The following is a 21,382-nucleotide window of genomic DNA, read 5'->3' on the forward strand; positions in this document are numbered from 1 at the left end:
ATGAGCAGATATCCAAGTTAAAAACCCAGGCACCACTGATGTCTCATTTTCCGTTTCAGCTGCACCAGCCTAAAAATGATTTCCATGTACACATGCCTCCCAGGGACATGGAAGCAAGATTAGGTACAGAAGACTACTCTGCCTGTATAGAAATAAACTTTGTACAATCCTTAGTTTTCCTCAAAGATTAAAAAACCACGTAAATCTCTAAATGTGATATGAAATACTGTAAAATGCATATTCCTGCATATTGATACATAACAACTGTATTTCAAATAATTTATTTAATGTGGGTAAACACGTACTTTTCTGTTCATCTCTGAGCATTTTGCTACTCTGTCCTCCACCCCTTTTGTTATTCCTGTCATCCATCATGTCCTCTTAGCAGTCAAGGGCAGAGCTGCCTTCTCTGTTATGTATTGGTACAACGCCCAGCACAGACTTCTCATTACGAACTCCAAGTCTTGCTGTAAAAGAAATAGCAATTAAACCCATGAATAAATAGATAAATTTCTGAAGAGAATGTACAACTTACATAATGACACAAATTCACAAAAATGCTGGTTTCGTGTCAGTCAGCGCTGCAGACGCCAACTCCCTTGAGAACCTCTATATTTTATAGGGCTTTTTATGGCATGCTGGGACAGAAGTGAGAAGACGACAGCCCAAAGCCAGCTCTTAATCAAATGCAGATTTACCTATGGAGCACGGACCAATTATTAGCAAGTTGCATTAGGAAACAGCAGGGGAACCAGAATGACTCTTGGTGGTAATGAAACCTCAGGTCACCTGAATTTAAAATAAAACTCTTCAAGCAAAGACTCTTCAGTTAGGCATCATTTTTTATTACCGGTATGTGGGACACTCCCTGCTAAAAATTCCTGCTTCTCTGGGTGGAGACTGATCACTTCTGAGCCATTTCTTCACTGAGTCTGAACCACCCACATCTACCAGGAACATTTATTGTGATGAATAGACCTATTAATACCAGCTTCACTCCACCCTATACTGCTTCAGAGTATGGAAACTCAATGGATGTATCTGGTTTTGGTTAATATGCCATGACTCTCAAGTTTTACAATGGGAAAAGGCAGAGGAAACACATTATGTATTTTATTGTAGAACTCTGGCACATTCTCCATCAAGTGGAAAATTCAACCTATCGGGGATGCATTTTTCAGTCTTTGTTAACCAAATCTTACATCCTTCTTCACCTTTTTCCAAAAAAAATTATTTTCTCCTTTGCTCTTTGCCTCTTTTCCAGGAAGAGCCAGGAGCAAGCTTTAGGTCCTCCCAAGCTCAAGTTGAAACCACATCCAAAAGGACAAGAAAGGGACAACTACGTGTGACGTTTAGTGTGGGAAAATCTTTCAGGAGCAGTTTTGAATGTGGCATGGACTTGCTTCCACCTCACCTTTTAAATCCTTCCCACATCTAACATCCCTAGACATCAGAAATTAAATGCTGATGTAAAAATCAAGGTTACTGCAACCTGATGAAAATTCTATGCAGGTTTTTTTCTTCAGAAGACCCATAGACAAAAAGGCAATAGCTTGGATTGCTGTGAGCTATCCCACAATTACAGATCACAAATTTGGAGCAAAGAATATAAAAATAAGAGAGACAGGGCAACCATTGTAACAAGAGTCAACTTAAAAGGACAGCAGAAGTGGGGAAGACACTGAACTGCTTTAGTTATGAGCTAAAGGGCAGGCATACTAAGCCTAAAATGAGGGAAAGAAAATGCAACAGGCTTTCAAACCATACACACTTTAAACATAAAGTCCAACTCCTCAGGAAAACCAAAGGGTGAATTTCCTCATTCATAGGACAGCTGAGGCTGCTACAAGGCAGGAATCCAACACCACTTCCAGCACTTCACCAAAATGGCTTCTGGAAAGGGATGTCCCAAGTATGGGACCTGAGGTGAGCTCCGCATGGAAATCCAAGTTACTTATCTGCCTCCAAGGTACTAGAATAAATCCTTACTTTTTCGTGTTTCCTGACACCGCAGGAGATGCTTGAAGGGCACCTCCTTGGGGAACAAGGACTCCTTGACAACCTCTTCCAGAACAACTTCATTTTCACAATTACTAGTGTGACCAGGTCACACCTGTCCCTCCCAGCAAGGCAACTTCTTAACTACTTTGGCAACTCTTGCTCCTCCAGTTGGGAAGCGATGCAGGGAAGGGCAGGAGGAGCCGACACTGCTTCATCTACATTTCAGAGCCAGCCAGGACCCTGGATCAGGGGAGGAGCAGCATTGCAATGACTCCACTTTCCAGCACATCTGATAGTGCCATTAGCACAACTGGCTCCCAGCCACCTGAGTGAGAAAAAAGAACAACTGGATGCTTGTGAGGAATGATCAAATAAAAATTTAATGTCTGAATAAACAGAACAGAACACCTGGCAGAACGACTGAGGTCTAGCCACAAGTACTGGTGGCTCCAGCAAGAGCTCCGGTGATGCTCAGCACTGCTGTGGTGGGGAGAAGCCTTGAGCTCAGCCTGGTTCCACTGGAGACCCTGTAAACAGTTTTGGGCCACTTCTTGGCAGAGCTCTTCAATTTATTTTAGATTTCCAGCACTTGCCAGAGGGAACTATTGGGAGGCCCATAAAAATTGAGTTTCCTCTCACAGTGTCAACTGACGAAGTAGTCTTTGCTTCCTGGCCACAGTCATTGCAGAGTGCTACCGCCTGCTGTTACAGAAAGTTGCTGTGTGACAATAAGCAAGCTGACACCTAATTGTTACATTTGACCAAGTGTTTTAATTAAGGGCAGAGTGTCTTTAAAATAAACTCTTAGGAGGCTTTGGCCCACATTCAGGAAAGCACTTAAGTATAAGCCTTAGACTGTCTCTATTCAGGAAAGCATGTGCTTAAGTGCTTTCCTGAATGCAGATATATTCCTGCTCTGGGGCCTTAAAAGTGCACTAAATAATAACATTTATTGCAATTTGACTTCACTGTTTTTTTGAAATATTTATTTAGCTGTTTCTTTATTAAGAGTAAAGTCACTTGAATTTTGTATCTATTTAACAATCCTTACTGCTTGCTGATTGCATTCCAAGAGACAATCTGTAAAAATGCTGTTCAGTTAAACTCCAGGGCTGTTCCCACCACTAGCATGAAGCTGTGTCATTTTCCTGACACACCAGTTACTCTCACACAGGGTACCTACTGGCCACATACCACTCAAAATAATTTTGCATAGAGTTGGAGATCTTTGAGGCTGTTCTCCATCAAATACCCAAGAAGCATATAAAGTCAAGCTTTATCTAAACCAACACTCATGCCTTGGGCATTCACTGAACATTATTATATACTATTGCTCCTACCAATAGTAATGCCTGTATTATTTCACAAATATAGATGTCACAAGTCAGAACAAAAAGCCAAATTTCAACTAGCAGATCCTTCCCCCCGCAGACAATACACAGTACCTTTGTTTCACATCTCTCACAAGCCACATCCAACACCTTTGCACTGCAAACTTTAGATTTTCTTTTACATAGAAAGCTGAGAGGAGGAGAAGAGCATGTGAGCACAGCATGCACACATCCACATGAAAAACTGGGAGAAGAGATGGGGTGTGCTTTGTCCTACTTAACCACTGCTCCTACAGCTTCTGAAACAGGAACTTGAAACTTGGGAAATGAGGACAGAAGTGTCAAATTTGTCAGTACTGCTAGAGCCCAATGAAGTGGGAGGAGATCATTCTTTTTCCCATGCTCATCTGGCCCATAGTTACACTGTATCAGTCCCACATTTCCTGACTTACATCAACAATCTGAGCCTTTTCCGGTGGTCCTGTGAAGAAGTATCAGGTACTGATTGACCCAAGCTGAAGAGCCTCAGTGTCTCTACTTTGGATCAATCGATACCTGATGCTTCTTCACAGGACCACAGGAAAAGGGCCAAGAGCCTGCTCAGACCCCATTACTGACTTACTGACAATCTCTCACATGCTCAGGCTAGCACCGGTGATGAAATTTTCCTCAAATCAAAGCAGCATGAGGAGTTTGCATGTTAGGTATTTTCTCTTCCCTCTGTAACACTGAGAACGTTCATATCCACCTGGGAACACCATCTAACAGCTGCAGCACTGGTGTGAGCATCCAGGACACCAGTGACACTGCTGATCTCTCCTGCTCCCAGCACATCTTCCCCAGCAGCTTACAGCTGCAGGTGCTGCTTTTCACTTTTTCACTCCTACTTTTTTTTTTTTTTTTCCCAGGGCAGCTGGCAGGAGTTCTGTGACCTGCGAGACATGGAGGAAAACTGGAATGGATTTCTGTGGAGCTTGCTGGACAAAATGCCTACAACATCTTTGTCTTCAATAGCTCTGAGGATCCTTGCTAGTCCTAACATGAATTTACATTCCTAGTTAAGACTTGGGCTTTTTGTGTACACCACCACTGCTAATGAAAGTACTAACTGTTGTACTCTAGCTTACTACCTCTGCACTCCAAGCACATAAAGAAATGCCAGAGTGATGGAAAAACAGGACATTGAATGATTTAACATAATTTGCACAATACACAAAAAAAGTTTTCGAAGGCTGGGAAAAAACCTGCAGCATTAATTGTCCTCTGGCCACACAAAGAAGCAGATGCAAATACAAGTGTCCCAACTGTGACCAGCAGGTACTTAATTAAGGAAACACCACATGAAGACACGTGCTTAATTTATTCAGGTGGCAAGGTTAACAAAATAAGCTCAGGGAATTAATACAACACAAGCAGAATGACTTAAAAACTAAGAAAAAGCCACTCAAGATGAACCACACATCTCAGTCAAATAAAGGAACAGTCTACTTGCTTTAAACTCAATCATAATTGGTTTCCTCTCACCTTCCAAAAACATATTTAAAAAAGAAAATAGTATTTACAGCTCAAGTTAAACCACTACCACTTTACTCATCTGTTGTCTCAATTTTTCCTTAAGGCTTGTGTTTAAAGGCAACCCAAAGCATCTCAGCAGCCTTTTCACACAACACTGCATTTAACGAGAAAGAACAAAACTCATTATGATAAAATTTTGTAGGAGAGGACATTGCAAGAAAAGAAAGCAGCATCATTTTCCCTAGACTTCTCTTCTGGGCACCACCAAACAGAGATATTTGACCCCTCACTCCAGCAGCTGCTTGAGGATGCACAGGGGATCTCTTGGACAAAAAGGCATTCAGGACAGATCTCCTGCCCTGTGAGCCTTGTCTGTGTCACACAGCACTGCTCTCACCGCAGTGAGGCACCATTACTACTGTTTACATAAGTCTGAATCATGCAAACTAGGAAAGATAGAAGAAGAGGTAAAATAATCAAAAGATGCATCAGCAAGAGCTGTAGTTTCAGTCAGTGGAAAGCATTATTTTTAGAAAACCAGAATCTCTTACTCACCATCCTTCAAATTCACTTGCCTGCACAGGCAAGAGCCATGACCCTCTCTCCCGTCCAGTTCATTCCTCCTTCTCCAGAGTTTCTCCTCTCCTTCATGCCCATGAAATCAGGCATGCATGGCCAGCCCACATGATCTGCTGGACATGACCCACCCATGACCAGCTGCTGCATTTACTACAGCTCTGGTGGCGTCTTCCATATTTTGGTTGTGATTGTACCCAACATCCCAGGGGCTGGCTTTTTTCAGGGGTCTTCCCCAGTTGTGCTTCACATGTACTTCAGCCTCGGATAACCAAAGCGGCTTTCACAGCTCGGCTGCCCTAGAAAGCACTCCAACATTTTTTTTCCTCCTCGAGTACAGCTTGGGTTTATTAAACAAGAAAGGGCATAAGTAGCAATGTGTGCCCTTCATGCCACACACAGTGGCAGGCAAATACCCTGCAACCCAGCCAGAAATTATCTGAATTGCTGGATAATTAACCTAAAAGCCTGAATTGAAATCTAGGATGGCAGATGATATGCAATTCTGCTGAGGATGCCCCTCTTATTCTCTCTTGCTTCTTTGCATCCCAGTTCGCCTGAACACACCCACATGCTCAAGAATTCCTGCTGCAGCAGAGGGCAAGGCAAAACCAGTGGAGACCTCTGCTACAGTGGCTCTGACACTGAGCTTGTGGCAGGGAGCAGTAAGACAGCAACAAGGTGGATCCCACCAGGACACTGCGGCAGAGCACCAGCCATGTATTCTTCAGCACCAAGCTCTTGTCTGCATGACTTCCTGATCTGGTTTTCCCACCTTATCTTTGGGATCCAGAACCAATCTTTAGTAGCTTCCCACAGGCAAGAGGGTAGTGGGGCAAGAAAATCCACGACATGGAGACAAACCATGAAACCCACAAAGGACAGCAGCATCTCCTTCCAGGCCACTACGACCTAGGCTTACTACACAATCCCTAACCTCAGCTGAGGTTTTGTCTGTACGTGCTGAGGGCAACTTTTGCTGTCCTTATTCCTCAAATAGGAGCAGTGAAATCTCTTCTCTGGGTAACTGCTGCCTCTGACTCTGGCAAAAGGCTGCACTTCCAGCAGGAGAAACGCATTAGAAAACCATTGTCTTATATCAAAGCCTCCACGGTCTCTTAATAGTTCTTCATATTTTTTGTAGCTTCATACAGTTTTAGAAAATTTTAATTTTAAAATAATGAGTTTATTTAACTATGATATTTCTCTCTTGATTGCTGAGAGGATCTGTAGTACAAATCCAAGTTTTCTTCCATCTCAAATTGGTACAGTGCAAAGCCAAGAATACATATGTTGCTAGCTGGAAAATAAAGTGCCCTTGATTCCTAACTTTATTTTGGACAGTTCACTCCAAGTTATTAAAAGCCAAATTCAGTAGTGAGAAAATATATATAGCTTCAACTGTTTTGTGTGGTTTTAAAGTACTATTTGCTTTATGAGTAAGAGATTCAATAATGCATATATTTACATAAAAATAGTTTTGACATTTAAGTTAACTTCTTGCCAAGCTGGTGCAAAAATGGAAATGTAAAAAGCATAAGCACAGAAATAAGCCCCTATGCTGTAAGTCTGCTATTTACAGGTAATTTTTTTCCTTGGCAATAATACCTGAACGGTATGTTTTATAGCACTAGACCTAGCCACTCTGAGTCAATTTAGTGTTTATGGAACGTGCCAGACTGACAGTTTGAGATTTAAATGCTCCATGCCAGCCTGCAGTTGAGCTGCGGTAGGGGCTAGGAGAGTTTCCAGAACCCAGGCCACTGATGGACCCCAGTGGTGTTCTGCAGACATGACAAAATCCATGACGGCACGAGTCCAGCACACAGAAACACGAACACCCAATTATTCCTCAAGCCCCAGGAGGCTTCTGAAGAGGGTGGCACCAACCTGTTCTGTGCAGGAACATGGAATGACACACCAACCACAAGTCAAAGCCCCAAAATGGCTATAAAACGCCCAAAACTTTAAAACTGCTGTTCAAAACTGCCCTACTCTGCTAGCTCTGGGGATGACCATGCAGCAGTCCCTAGATAATGGACTTGATGGACAGAAGAGGTTGGAAACTTCTCTTCTACAGTAACCAAAAGTCTTTTTTTTTTTCCCCCAGAGCAATTAGTCAGCTCAGAGATGTCAAAACATATAACTGGGCCATGAGACAAATTACAGTGTAAGTGCTGCTACTTTGCCAATGACCTAGCAGGCTTGACCCTGAGATTTCTAATGTTTGAAGTCTCACGTTCCTTGTTCAGTATTGCAGTACTTCTAAAGACATTTTAATTAAGATGAAGTGACAGGCAAAGCTACCTGCATGGATCCTTCATATATATAAACAAATAACAACAAAGCCCAGATAACCAAAGGGGTGATATATTTATATAAAAGAAAGAAATATAAAATAAATACATGTAAATTCATCAAGCCTCTGGTGGCCAATTCACTCTTTTGCAAAAGTTCATGACAACTGGCTCATCAATACTTAATACTCTGCCCCAGCTGAATGGTCTGACAATCAACAGTAATCTTTACATTCTAAGCATCATAAATAGATGAACAGAAACAATTATTCAGAGCTGAGGATAGTCTTGATCCTTACTGCAGCCTCATGTGCTACATATTTTTTTCTGCTGTGATCTCACTAGCAATGCATCACTGTTTTTAACCACTCTGAGCACTGATTCTACGTTCAGCAGCTGTGTTTGTTTACAGGGCTAGAAATTAGCACAGGACAAATGGACTTCATCCAACTGAAATTTTATTTTGGCATTTTCCACTACACTTCATAATATATTGGTCCTCATAGACCAATTATGTATTTGCCACTGACGCTGGCCAAGGAGAGTGCATAAGCAAGGATGGTGCTCACTAATACTACACAGGGATGCTTTTATTGCTCCAAATGTGGGCTCCCTAATTACTAAGCACAGCCCAGTCACTTGTAGCCAGGAAAGTCCACTACTGTATTGTCCATACTTTTTTTTCCACTAGGAACATAAAGAATTTCATCATAATCCATCCTGCACTTTGCTAGCTCAGTAAGAGCGATGAAATGCAAAAATATTTTATATTTAAAGGGACCTGCCTGTGCCCTTCACACTTATAATCGAGCTCCCAAAGCCAACTCCAAAAGACTGTAAACCAGATAAGTCAGCCCTAACATCATTTTCCATTTGAACATTCATGTGCTTTTTCATGAACATGTATTTCAAAACGAACAAAAGAGCAGCCCTTTGCCCCTATGCCCTTTTCATCTCCTTGACCATTACCTTAGCACAGAGGTGGGGGGACTTCAGTTTTCCCCATCCTGCTCTAGAATAAACTGTTCAAGAGGAGTTACTGAAATCACTGGAACATTGTGGCAAACACACCTGCCGAGTTCTCACACACCTGAAGTGTAATTTCAAATGTTCGCCCTAGTTATTCAGAATACGTTTGTAAGCAATTCTTATTTATGTTAGAACTCACACAAGAGACAAACATAAAGTGCATTAAACTGTAGTTTGGAGACTTAATGCTGCTAAAAATACTCTGGTTCTATCTTTAAAAAAGTATTTTAGAGAAACTACCAAACAGTCCCGCAGGCACCAAACAATTTCTTTAGGCAAATATCCACAGCTAATCTTTCAATTAAACCAATAAGTCCTGATCAAGCACCTCTCTGGAGAGAATAAAGTTAAAAGTACTATGCAAGTTCTTGAAATATGTTTTTTCGGGGACTGAAAATGCCAGGAATATTTGCATGGCATTTTATTTCTGAGGAACTGCCTCTCACTATTTTTAACTTTGTTTCATGCAACAAACTTGATAATTTAAAATAATAGCAATGATGATGTTCTGACATCACAAGATGCATGAAGAACCTTGTCAAAGTAATATATTGCACTCTGCTGTGTAATTATGTTATGTTGGAGCAGAGTGTTGGAAAACTTAGTATAATCATTAGCCGAGTGCTGAATGTTTTGATTGTCAGACAGGTTGTATATGATGCAAATATATGACTCAGAAATGATTTCACATAAACATTTTGGTAACAGTATTCTGACTCATAACCTCCAACATAGAAAATAACAAGCTGCACAAAACATCTGTGCGCTCCGAGCAGCCCCAGCTTGCAGCAACCTTCACAAGTCTCCTGGCACAGAGAGACCAGAGGTCCCATCCCTGAGGACCTGGAGCTGAGAGATGGTGACACCTACCTTTCCAAAAAGAGTCAAAGAAGGAGCAAGAAGTGCTGTCATTCCCACCGGGGATCCCTGGCAGAGAGCTATGATAGTTTATGCCATCTGAGAGCCTGCCCAGTGGGCATTGCTTGGTTTCAGTGCACAATTAACAGGGCTAAGATGGGAGGAAAGGTTTGTTGTTATTCCACCCCGGAGCTTCACCATGTCAAGTACAACACAATGCACAGTTCTTCTTCTATTTATTTTTCATTCATTAGGATATGGACAGCTTCTTTCACAGCCCCCTTCTGAAGACAAATGTGCAATCTTGAGTGACAAGGAGGATTTACCATCTGTTATTTCAGAGGAGGTTTGCCATGTTTATTCTGGAAAGTGCCATGAATTAATGAACTATCTCTTCAAGCCTCAGTGAATCAGAGCTGCCAGCTCTCCGGCTGCCAGAAGCAACAGACTGTTTTGGGACCCCATAAAATTGCTTTTACCGAGGCTAGAGATAGCAACAGTATCAGGCAGACCCAATCCCAATAGCTTCTGAAACATAAAGGAGTCATTATACCAACTTCAGCTGTTACACTGCATTTTTATGGGGAGTTTCTCAACAAAACTGCCAGTTAACTCGGAAGAACATCTACTATTAGCTTCCCTGCAGCATGGGCTTTATCAAAAGTCAACCAAACCTTTATTAGGCACCCCAATAGTTTCAAATGAAATGTGCTAGCCTGTGACCTCTTTCATCTCTCCTATGTTCAGCTGTTGGCAAGCATGTCTGAAGAGCCATGTCCCTAATGGAGCATAGCTGCAGAAGGCACAGACTGTGCAACTCTGATGAGCAAGGTTCACAAGCAGAAAGAATTAAAGCCTAAGCCAAGTGAGAACCTGTAGGCTCCAGCAGATTCATGCTGCCACCTGAGAAAAGCCAGGTTTCACCAGATAAGACCCTCTTGTTCCGCTGGCTCCATGAGCCACTGGAGGACTGGCCAGGTCAGTAAAACAGGTGAGACTGCAGGACCAGAAGCAAGAATTTCAGGGATCTCATCAAAGCCCTGGTCCAGTCATAACCCCTGGGCCTCAGCTTAGTTATTTGGAAAATCAGTATAGAGTGACTTGCATTTGTCAGAGCACACTGTGAGAGTTAAATGCTTATGAAGTGTTTTGAGGTTCTGAATAAGAGACAGAGTAGTATCTTGATGTTGTCTAGCAAGTAACGAGCATTACATATCCTGCAGAATGGAACATTTTTGGACAGGACAGCTGCTACAATCATTAAAGTGTAAAAACTATCACATGCAAGAGACAAGACACAGACATCTCAAAGAGAAAATCTACTGTAGTATGTTAAACAAATGTATTTTCTCTCCAGCTATCTTCCATAGCATAATAAGTTGGAACTTCCTTAAATATAAGAACTCTTTTTTTTTAAAGTCTCCCTTCATTTCTCTTCATTCCATTCCCCCTCTGCCTTTTTTTTTTGTGGGTTAAAAAAAAAATCTAAAAAATAAAAAAAAAAATTGAAAGAGCAAGCCAAGAGATTCACAATCACCAAAGCCTGCAGAACATACAGTGAATTTTGGCAGAACATGCATGTTTATCCTTTTCATATGTTGTTTAAATTATTTTTATAAACAAGTCATTATCTTGCATAGCCACTGCTTGGTCCCTTTCATGTCAAAGATGTTTGATGTTACAATAATTAAGCAAAAAGGTCTGCATGCTTGAAATGATGTCTCAAGATGACGGTTTGTGGGCAAGAGAGGCTGCTGCTTTTCTAAAATGAAGGGCTTCTTTGCCAACCTTCATCATTTAAGTTGAGCACCTGGATTCTGTACTTGTGAATCAAATCTTTGTGTAGATATTAAAACATGAATTTCAAACCAGGCTTAAATTTTAGAACTATCCTCCTACTTTTTTGCATCAAAATTGCGCACACATGTCAAGACTTGCAGACAAGCCTCTCTCTGTTTGCATACAAAAGTTTTGAAGAACCAAGCCTGGCATCATTATGAAGACTCAGGTACATTAAAAGTGTGTAAGGCCTCTTCCTGCAGCACACCACCAACGTGGCCAAAAGTAGTGAAGAAACATGAATGGGAAGCCCATGGTAAGTGACATAGGAAATGCTTCCTCCTGTTTTCCGGCAGAGCATCTGGCAATTAAAGACTGCTGCCTCTACCTCTGCTCATCTGAATTTGGACTGAAAGAGGGAGCTTGCACCTCTGTGCCATGATGAATTCAAGCTGTGACCACTTCTTTAATCCCTGATACAGAATACCTTTATCCAGCTATTTTAAAGCAGTTTGAAAAATATGGAAGTTAGGCTGCAGCAATTGTTCATGTTCAAACAGCTTTGTATTATTACACAGTTTACAAAGACAGAGGCAGACAAGTCTTTTGCATGTTGTACGCATTAGTTACAGTTAAACCTCATTTTCCAACTTATTTGGATAATTTTATTCCCCATAAAAAGACTGGAATTGACTGCTAAGAGCTTTACTCTTCTGGTTTTCTCTCTCAAGTGGTCTGGAAAGCCCAGGAGAGACAAGGATGCAAGGAGGCACATCTGTTTCACACCATAGCTGTTGACCCTTTCCTCCCTCCAACACCTCTTGGCTTGTGTGTGAAATTATCAGACCCTGCTCATGAGCTCTAATCTGTTCTCATTTTTTAAGTGCTCTTTGTTGCCTGGTGTGGAGCCTAACACTTGTGCTTCAATAGACATTATGTCACCCTTCAGCCCTTGTACAAACAGAGTGTCTAATACCTTGACCATACATGCCACGTGAACGCAATGAGGTGAGCGACAAGATAAGAAAGCTGCAGCAGTACACTTCAACGTAAACATCCCTGTGCATGCTTTAAACATGGCACATTTTACAGCCTGCACTTGATAAAAGAAACTGCAGATCTCTATTTGACAAGATTTTGGGTTGAACAAATATAAATTCGTTAGAACAGTGTTTCAAACAGCCAATTCATACATTTCTCACACTGCAGACAACCATTAACATACATGGAATAACACATCTTTGGAATACTGTTTGAAAACACTCCCTCATTTACTATCAGGAAATTTGACTCTTCAGAACAAGTGTTAACACTGTCTTGTTTAATTTGTAAAGCTATTCAAGCCATGAAGTACATCTGCACATTCAGTATATTTCCAATACTGTGCTTCTGTTTTCATTTTCAAAATGTTTTTATTTATACACTAATATTTGACCTAAGAATGTTCCAAGTTTATATGGAGCCAGCTGTTCTAAATTCTGGTTATACTGAGCATTAGTGCAAAACATCAGGTGATATCATTGGATATTTTTAAGGGGAAAGTTCACAGGAAAGCAGTTATGTATTCTTGTGATTAACACCACATTGGATCAAAACAGTCATGTCTAGCTCTCTGAAAAATACAGCTACTGTTTTAGTTAGCAGAACACTTCGGCTCTGTCTACATTATCCTTTTTTGCCAAAAGTTCCCACTGTTGCTTCCACTGATTCAATTCTGTCATTGTGCTATGATGAACACTGCTACGTAAAATAAAAAGAGCTGAAAGCAGCGCTGTCAAAATCTTTGTGCCCTTAAAAACAAAACAAAAAAAAAAAATCTCATTACATCACCAAAAAAAACCAACCAACCCAAAACGCAAACAAACAAAAAAATCCATTCCAAAACTCTACCCAACACTACAAGACTGTTTCTTAAGTAACTGAAAGTTCAGGAAATGCCAACCCCAATCCACAGCAGTTTTTAGGAATCAAAGTCCATTACGGGGTATTAAACACTCCTGCAATCCCACAGGGACTCAGCTTCTTTAATTAAGCTTTTTTCTCCTGCAGCAGCCCTGCAGCAGCTGCAGCCACATGCCCTTCCCAGAGCCCCTGTGTGGGAGCTGCTCTGGGTGCAAAGCACCAGGCCCTTTAGATGCTGCTGCCAGCCACCCCTGCTGCAAGGGCTGCAGAAGGCACCACTCCTCATCCCCTGCCAGCCACGACTGAAAAAAAGGTGGAAAGAAACAACTCACTGAATGTTTTCAGGCATGTCTCCTCACCCTCAGCATACCATAGCTACAGAATCCCAGTCCGAAAGGCCTTCCCAATTCCCACTTAGAATTCCAGGCAATTTGGGCTAGAATGGCTCTTCAGAAGTCATCCAGATCAACCCCTGCCATGGGCAGGAACATTGTTCAGTAAAACAGATTGCTCAAAGCCCCATCCAACCTGACTTTGAACAGCTCCATGGATGGGGCATCCACAGCTCTTCTGGGGAACATGTTTCAGTGTCCCACTACTGCTGTTGGAAAAACTTCTGCCTTCTGTCCAATCTAAACCTACCCTCTTTGAGTTTAAAACTGCTGCTTCAAACAGGCAATCTAGGTATGACCCAAAACCAGTCTCCAAGAATCAGGTGGGCAGCTGACAGTTTCCCAGTCCTTAACCTCCATCTCCCAGGCTCTGAGGTCTGATACTTGCTCTAACAAATGGGAATCTCTCACCCATGAGCCATTTTTCCTTTTGGGCAATAGTGCTTGCTCTTTGCTTCACACTGCTATATAAATGGTCAAGTGGAAATGTTAAATTATTAGGAGGTGGGCTGTACCTTACAGCATAGCTGTGCATCTGCTGGGATACAGCAGAAACACACAATGGGACTGTTTATGTCCCAAGTAAATCATACCTTCCTCTAACCCCCTACAAGTTAGCAATGAGGCAAGATGACCTAAAAAGAATCGTGACTCCATGGCATGGAAAGTCTAAACACCACCTTCCTTCCTCCTAAATCACAAACACTGCTTAGAAGTTTATATTTAAAACTACAAAAGAGAGTGTAACCACTGCAATGCACCGGGCTAGACCCAGCAAGGATCCACAGCTCCTTGGCAGAGGTACAAGCCTGCAGCAAGCAGTCCCAGCAGGAGCTCAGCACAAGACATCCATGACAGCTGCCCAAGTGATTTTCTGCTAAAGCCATGTTGAGCTGGAAAAAAATTGCCAAGAGAAAACCTTTTTATAAAAAGTGGTTTAGCTTCAATTTTTTTTTCTGAGGGAAAGAACTAGGAAGTTCTGCTTTTATTTAAAAAAAAAAATAATAACCACAAAAAACCTCACCAGCCCCACACCTGGGTTTCTAATTCAAAATGCAACTTTTCATTTATATACAGATAAAAAATTTGGCTTGAAGTAATCAAGACTGGTTTGGCAATACTAGCTTTTTAAATTACAATAAATTGCTGTTGTTATTGTTGTTGCTGGAAGAAAAATTTGTGTGAAATGTTGAAGTCTAAGACCGTAAATTTTGAAGCTCTGAAAAGCTTTCACAAGACAGAGAATAATCCCACTAATGTCACACTGTCTGCTCCCAGTAGCTTAGTCCAGATGACAATCAGACTTGGATAAATTGCTTACATGAACATGACTCTCCACTCATTTCAACAGTACAGGTTTTGAAGAGCAGCATTTCCAGGAGCCACACACCTTCCCGGGCTCCTAGCCTAAGGCAGAAGGATGACTACGGTCCCTCAAATTCCAAGTCCAGAGGAGCTGAGGACTTCTAAAAGACCATTTGCCCTTTCTTTAACAGTGTTGTCAGGCAGCTCCACACTAGCAGGCAGCTTGCAAACAGCAGCTACTCCAAGGAGATTACATAAATGAGGATCTCGAGCTGCATCAGTTGAACAGCAAATATAAGGCTGTTCTTCAGCACTTGGGAATCTGTCTTGGCATCAAAGCCCACTATACAAGGCTTGGCAGAAGTCAGTAAACTCATTCCCATCATCAGCTTAATGATTTCTAGTATTGGCCTGCTCTGGACACACGTGGAGGACACTGCTCACATGCCGAGCAAGTGAGGCTGTACACAGCCAGCTGGCAGCACAGCCAGATCTGCAGCATCACACACTCCAGTTATTCCCTCTGAGTTGATGTCTTGACCTTTACAACACGTGGCCAAGAGTACAAACAGATGGGATGACAGTATGAATGGTATGGTCCCATCAATCCAATCACGCAACATCCCTGAGACATCTTGGTTGTCTAATTTTGTATCTCCCAACAGCAAGCACGGTGCTGGGAAAAAGGCAGGTGGGCTGATCAAATCCTTCAGATGAAAAAACTCACCTGCTTTAGAAACACATGTAAGGATGGAGCACTGGTTGGAGCACTGCTTCCCTCTCATGAAAAGCTGTGCAGAACAAAGGCATATTGCTTGCACCTAAGGTGCTATGGATTTGGGCAAGATCGTTCCTAGAAGGAAATCTGGTAGGTAACCACTGCCAAAAAGATGAAAAGCCTGTCTGTAAGACATCACATCCATAAGGTGCTGCTTTATAGGCAAGGAGAAAGAGAGTGTATTTGTACAACAAGTCTTATATCTACCTCCAAGCAACTTCCTTGCACTGAAAGGGAGCACCCTTGCCCCAGCTGACACTTGAAGTCTTGCAGGGAAGATGGGGACTGCCTGGAGTTTGGAGATTCAAAAATAGAAGAGTCTTTCCACCCCAACCCCAATTCAAATAGTGTTGAAGCTTCAGGGCTGACTGCAGGACTGGCTGGCAAAAGGTGAGCTTCCCCTCAACCTTTTGCATGAAGCCCTCCCAAGGGATCTGTGGGTCTTATGATAAAAGGGAAAATCCTCTCTCCAAAAGTAGTCATACAGTGAATCAGTGCTGCTAGTCTGCTACAAAAAGCCACAATGCTGAATAACCAGGTACCACATCCCAAAGCACACTTTTTATGATCCTTATCTCTGGCAGGTTTGATGGGTTCAGACTTTTCCTGCACATCTATCAACAGCCCCAGATTTGGGTCACAGCAGAAACTCAGACTGCCACTGAATTCCTTAGGTTTGATTGTAGGAAGTGCATGGCTTTTTTCCTCTCAGTGTGGATGCCAGGATAGGAAGACATGGGTGAAGACCATGTTCTGACACAGGATTGCTTCACAGCACTCTTCATGATACACAAATAATTCTGGATGCCATTAAAGTAGCAGCGTCTTTGAGAGCCTTGTTTTCTGCTGCTTCACACAGCATGCACTACTCTGAAGACACCAGCTGGTGAAACAGAGGATGCAGCGCAGATCTCCTTCACACCAGCACTGATGTGCCTGAGAACACTGGGGTCAAGCTGTCAATCCAGCATCACTGCCTCAAGAAGTATCTCCATACCAACCCTGGGCTGTTCTGCCAAGAGGAGATAACCTTATCTCGTGCCATGAGGAAGGTACATTTTCCAGATAGGAAACATTAATAGATGTTATTCTCCCAACACTACCGTGTCAAGACATGCCACATATTTATATCAAGGCTGTTCCTACAAGAAGAGCTGAACAGTTTCACAAAGACAACTGCTGGCCCACAATGCATTCCCCCACCCCAGCCCCACAACCCTGCTCTACAGCCATTTCCACAGTACAGGAATTTGGTACCCTGCTTCTTCAGTGAATCCATGCAGATATTTCCATCTGTGCTGGCTATCCAGACTTCCTCTGTGTGAAATGAAAAGAAACAGGCACTTGTCAGATGCTTCATCCTAATGAAAACACCCAAAACAGACACTTCTAGGATCATCTTGCCGAAAAAGGGACTAGATTTACCAAGGTCACGTTATGTTTTCTGTCAAATTATGTTTTGGTATTTAACCTGATAGATTAAATTTATTATCTGAATTATCTGAACTGGTTTATATTTCATGTGATTTTGCTTATAATGGGAACAAAAAAATATTTCTCCTCCCTGATACTGCTGTCCAGGTGCAGTTTTTTTCATAAAACTAAGTGCTAAGCGTCTCCTAGAAACCCTGGACATACTAAGCTCCCCTATAATCAGTCACTCTGGGAATCATTGCCCACACCACAATACAGACACCACCAGGTAAGCAAGATAAATCCCAGATTCCCCATTTCAAAGACTGATATTTCTTGTCCCTTGTAAGACAGCAACTCCCAGTGTGTGAAGAACCTCCACACTTCTGTGACCTTCCTGTTTCACTTTAAAAAAAAAAACCCAAAACAAAATAGAAACTATCTCCAAGAACACTATCACCTTTGAGGCTGGGACAAGCCTGCACTGCCTGAATAATCCAAGACCTCAAAGTCCCTCAGCTTTGCAAGACCTTTGCAAAGAGGACTCACGCCCCAAGCACATATGGAAACATAGCCTCCCTCAGAGAGAAAACACATCTGCTGTGTCCCCAGACTGAAGGATGTAGGTTGGTCAGGAAGGGCTGGAGCCCTGCATGTTTAAAATCAGCAATGACTACAAGCTAGTGACTCTTTTCGGGCTACAGGGCTGGAAAAATTAAATGCACTTTTATAAGCACATCAACACCTGCAAACTTTCATGACAAAGTAGAACTCCTCTGCACAGCTGACCTAGATGATGGCTTTCCAGCACAACAAGATGCATCAAACTTTTGTCTGGCTCTGAGCTGCAGCAGAAGCAGCATCAGCACCTGCAGGCAGGTCACCCACACTGACTTGACACTCACACAGCCACATTCACCTGCATATCCAGGTGATACATCACATCTCTTTAGTAGTTGCCTCTTCAATAATGGAATGGGAAGTCTTTAAGATTGAACATAAAGTTCTTCAGAAGTCAGTTTTAACTGAACAGAAGTAACTGTATATATGGCCACATGCAGAAAGCCCCAACTAAAATAATTCTGGCAGTGTCCACTTATAAGCAGACTCCAGCTGTGAGTTTTCAGGGTTGTTTGACATGTACTTCATTGGATTAGTCAGTGTGCTTGAAATCAAGAATTCTTCCCTTTCTGCTGTGAACCCACCATCTTTTGCTGCATTTAATGCTTCATCTAATAAACTGCTTTGACAGATTACAAGGTGGCTTTCTCCCATCAAACCTTTGGTTTCTATATTGGAATATAACCTTAGGCTTCCTCTAGTTTTGCGATCTGAATTACCGTTAAATGGAAAAGAAAATGTCAATACACAGGTGAAAGACCCCAAAAAATCCCTGGTATGTCAGAGAAGCCACAGAAAACAGCCAAACAGCTGTTCAGTCCCAGCCCATCGATTTGTCAACACTCTGGTAACAAACAATCACGTTAAATGACATTATGGTTTATGACTTGGGATTTGGAAGTTGATGAGAAATTTCTACAGTTGATTCATGCTTCCTGAGACACATAACTAGCATTTCAATTGCACTATTTTACTACATTACATGAATAATTTTCCTTGTTGTTACAGAAGGGTCTAGATCCAAATTCTCAGAACTGATTTGAATCATATGAGTGGAAGGGGTTGATTTCAAAAGAAACACATACTTTCAGATTATACCATCTAATAATATTGTCCTGGTGCTTTACAAACAGCTAATTACCTTCTTAAACACCACATGCTCACACTTATCCCTGAAATCAGGTCTTTAGGGAACTACCTGGCCCCTCGCAGGCACCTTGTTTCACATCCCTCAAGTGCAACGTGACATGGGGGTTGCTTATAGACAACTACAGTCAGCACCACACTTCTTAAACTCACAGCTCTAAGTATAGGTCCTGAAAGTCCACAAGGCAAACAGGGACAGCAGCTCTGTGTATTCAAAGGACAGAGAGGTTTGGGGAGGCTGGGAGGGAAGAAAAACAGGTGCCCTTTGGATTTAAAGCCTGTACAGTATTTCCCAGATCTCAGCTTCTGAGCTGAGACCACAGACCATGCCAGTTTCATCGATGGACAATTTCAGGATGTCTCAATATATCTGAGCTCTGAGATGGCAACACCACCTAAACCTCCCTGAGCTGACTTAAAACAAGGCAGATGAGACCCTGACAGCTACACACCTACAGTACAAGGAGACACCAGGGCTCCAGGCTCCTGGAAGGTCTGAGCACCTAAGGCAGCTCAACTGTACCCTTACGAGTTGTGGCTGCCTCAGTTTCAATGCAAACAAATCCTTTAACAACTATTTGCAACTCTTCTGACCTACCACGGGATTTCCATCAGGTACAAAAATTAATCAGCTCTTGTTCTAGATGCACAGAGCATGGCACAAAGCTATTGAACACCTGTACCAGCACTGAGAGCTCCGAAAATTTCCTGCTCCAGTGACATAGCCTTGCTCCAAACGAGTAAACACACAACAAATTCAGTTTGGTTTGTTTTTGTTTTTTTTTTAAACGAGACAAGCTGTTGTAGTTCTGGCACACAGCTCTGGCAGCACAAGTAAAAAGGCAAAGTCTTCAGCTGACTGGCTAAGACACTTGAGCTTCACAGGAATTCCCTAAAAAAAGGAACTGTTATTTGCCAACTGAAATATTTTCATTCTCCACGTTAGGCTGAATCTAATTACACTGTTTCCTTACAATTGCATAGTACTAAGAGCTCCTCTAAGTAAAAAACTTAATGATTTTCCCACTGCAATGCCTGCCTCAGAGCCCTTCACATCGCTGACAGGATGATTTGTTTGAAGAGCAGGTTGACGTCTAACAAAACTTAATTTAAGATTTCCACATGACACAGACTTTTTTGCGTTCCTGTGCTCAATCGCCAGAATAACCTACACAGAGTAGTACACATATTCACCACCACACTAGCTCTGACCCCTTAAAATAAAAACAAACAAAAAATATTTAAAAATGAGAAGATGAGGACACCATGAAGTAGTGTGGCTATGCTTTGTTCAAGCCCAGAGTCTTCAGTCCGGCATGTCTGTGCTGCTGGACCTTGCATAGCGTAACTGCAACCTGTACTCCGGCATGACTCCAGCTCTGCTACCCAAGAAGCAGCAGAAGGTGTGCTTAATTCTGAACTACTACAGGCTACCATCAGAACAAGGACTACTAAAACAAAAAATTATTCTTTTTTTTCTTCCTTCCTTTCAGTCCCTCCCCTCAAGGTTTTGCATGCTGGAGTACATTCTTTTTTGACTGCTTGCGAGAGGTTTTGCCCTTCCCCAAAGTGAGCTGCCCTCCTGGCCGAAACCCGCGCAGTCCAAGGTGGGTCCTAGCCGGCAAAGCCCCGACCCCGTCGCGCCCCACCGGGGAGCGGCCGCGCGTCCCTCCTGCCCGGACCAGGGATATCCGCGGGACGGACACACGGACAGGGGACTGGCTGGGTGGGCTCCGCGCGTCCCAGGACTCCCTCCCTCCCTCCTTCCCTCACTCACCCAGGTTGACGAAGCTCATGACCATGTCGGCGTCGTTGAGGAAGGCGCTGTCCTGCGGGCTGGGCAGCGGCGGGGCAGGGGTCGGCGGGCGGCCCCCGCTCTCCGCGCCCGCGCTGCCCTCCGCGCCCTCGGCCAGGGAGTGGTAGAGGTCCAGCATGAAGCGCGGTGCCGCTCTCAGCCGTCCCGGCGGCGGGGCCGGCGGCTCCCGCGGCAGCGGCCGGGGCCGGTGGGGCAGCCCCAGCACCGAGAGGATCTCCCGCTGCATCTCCCGCTTCTCGTGCGACTTCAGCCGCCGGTAGAGGAAGCCCGAGCCGGCGGCGGCGGGCGGCGGCGGCTCCCCACCCTCGGCGGGCAGCGCGGGCTCGGCGGGGCGGCAGGCGCCGCTCAGCAGCGCCCAGCAGCAGCACAGCCAGGCCAGCCGGCGCGGCATGGCGCTCGGCCGGGCGCAGGCAGGCGACGTCCCCGCTCCGCGCTGTCCCCGCGGGCTGCCCGCCGCCCTCCAGCCCTGCCCCCCCGCGGCGGGTTCGGCCCGGGCCGGCGGGGGGCGGCCAGGCCGGGGGGGCTCAGCGCTCGCCGCCGCGCATGGCCGCCCGCGGGGCAGCGCGCTGCGGAGCCCCCCGCGCCCGACGCCGCTCAGGTGCGGCGGGGCCGCCCCCGGCCCG

The 21,382-nt window shown here is 43.7% G+C and overlaps 1 protein-coding gene across 1 annotated transcript in view; it reads right to left on the minus strand.

Moving 5' to 3' along the window:
- The window catches only part of BMP6 (bone morphogenetic protein 6), an 87,505-nt gene extending 66,355 nt beyond the window's left edge, over positions 1 to 21,150 (minus strand). The window contains exon 1 of the mRNA XM_066558690.1: positions 20,721 to 21,150. Coding sequence (XP_066414787.1) covers positions 20,721 to 21,150 — 430 coding nt within the window. The remainder of the gene's footprint in view (positions 1 to 20,720) is intronic.
- Positions 21,151 to 21,382: the final 232 nt, after the last annotated feature.

The sequence above is a fragment of the Molothrus aeneus genome, chromosome 1, assembly GCF_037042795.1.
Source record: "Molothrus aeneus isolate 106 chromosome 1, BPBGC_Maene_1.0, whole genome shotgun sequence".
Classification (NCBI taxonomy): domain Eukaryota; kingdom Metazoa; phylum Chordata; class Aves; order Passeriformes; family Icteridae; genus Molothrus; species Molothrus aeneus.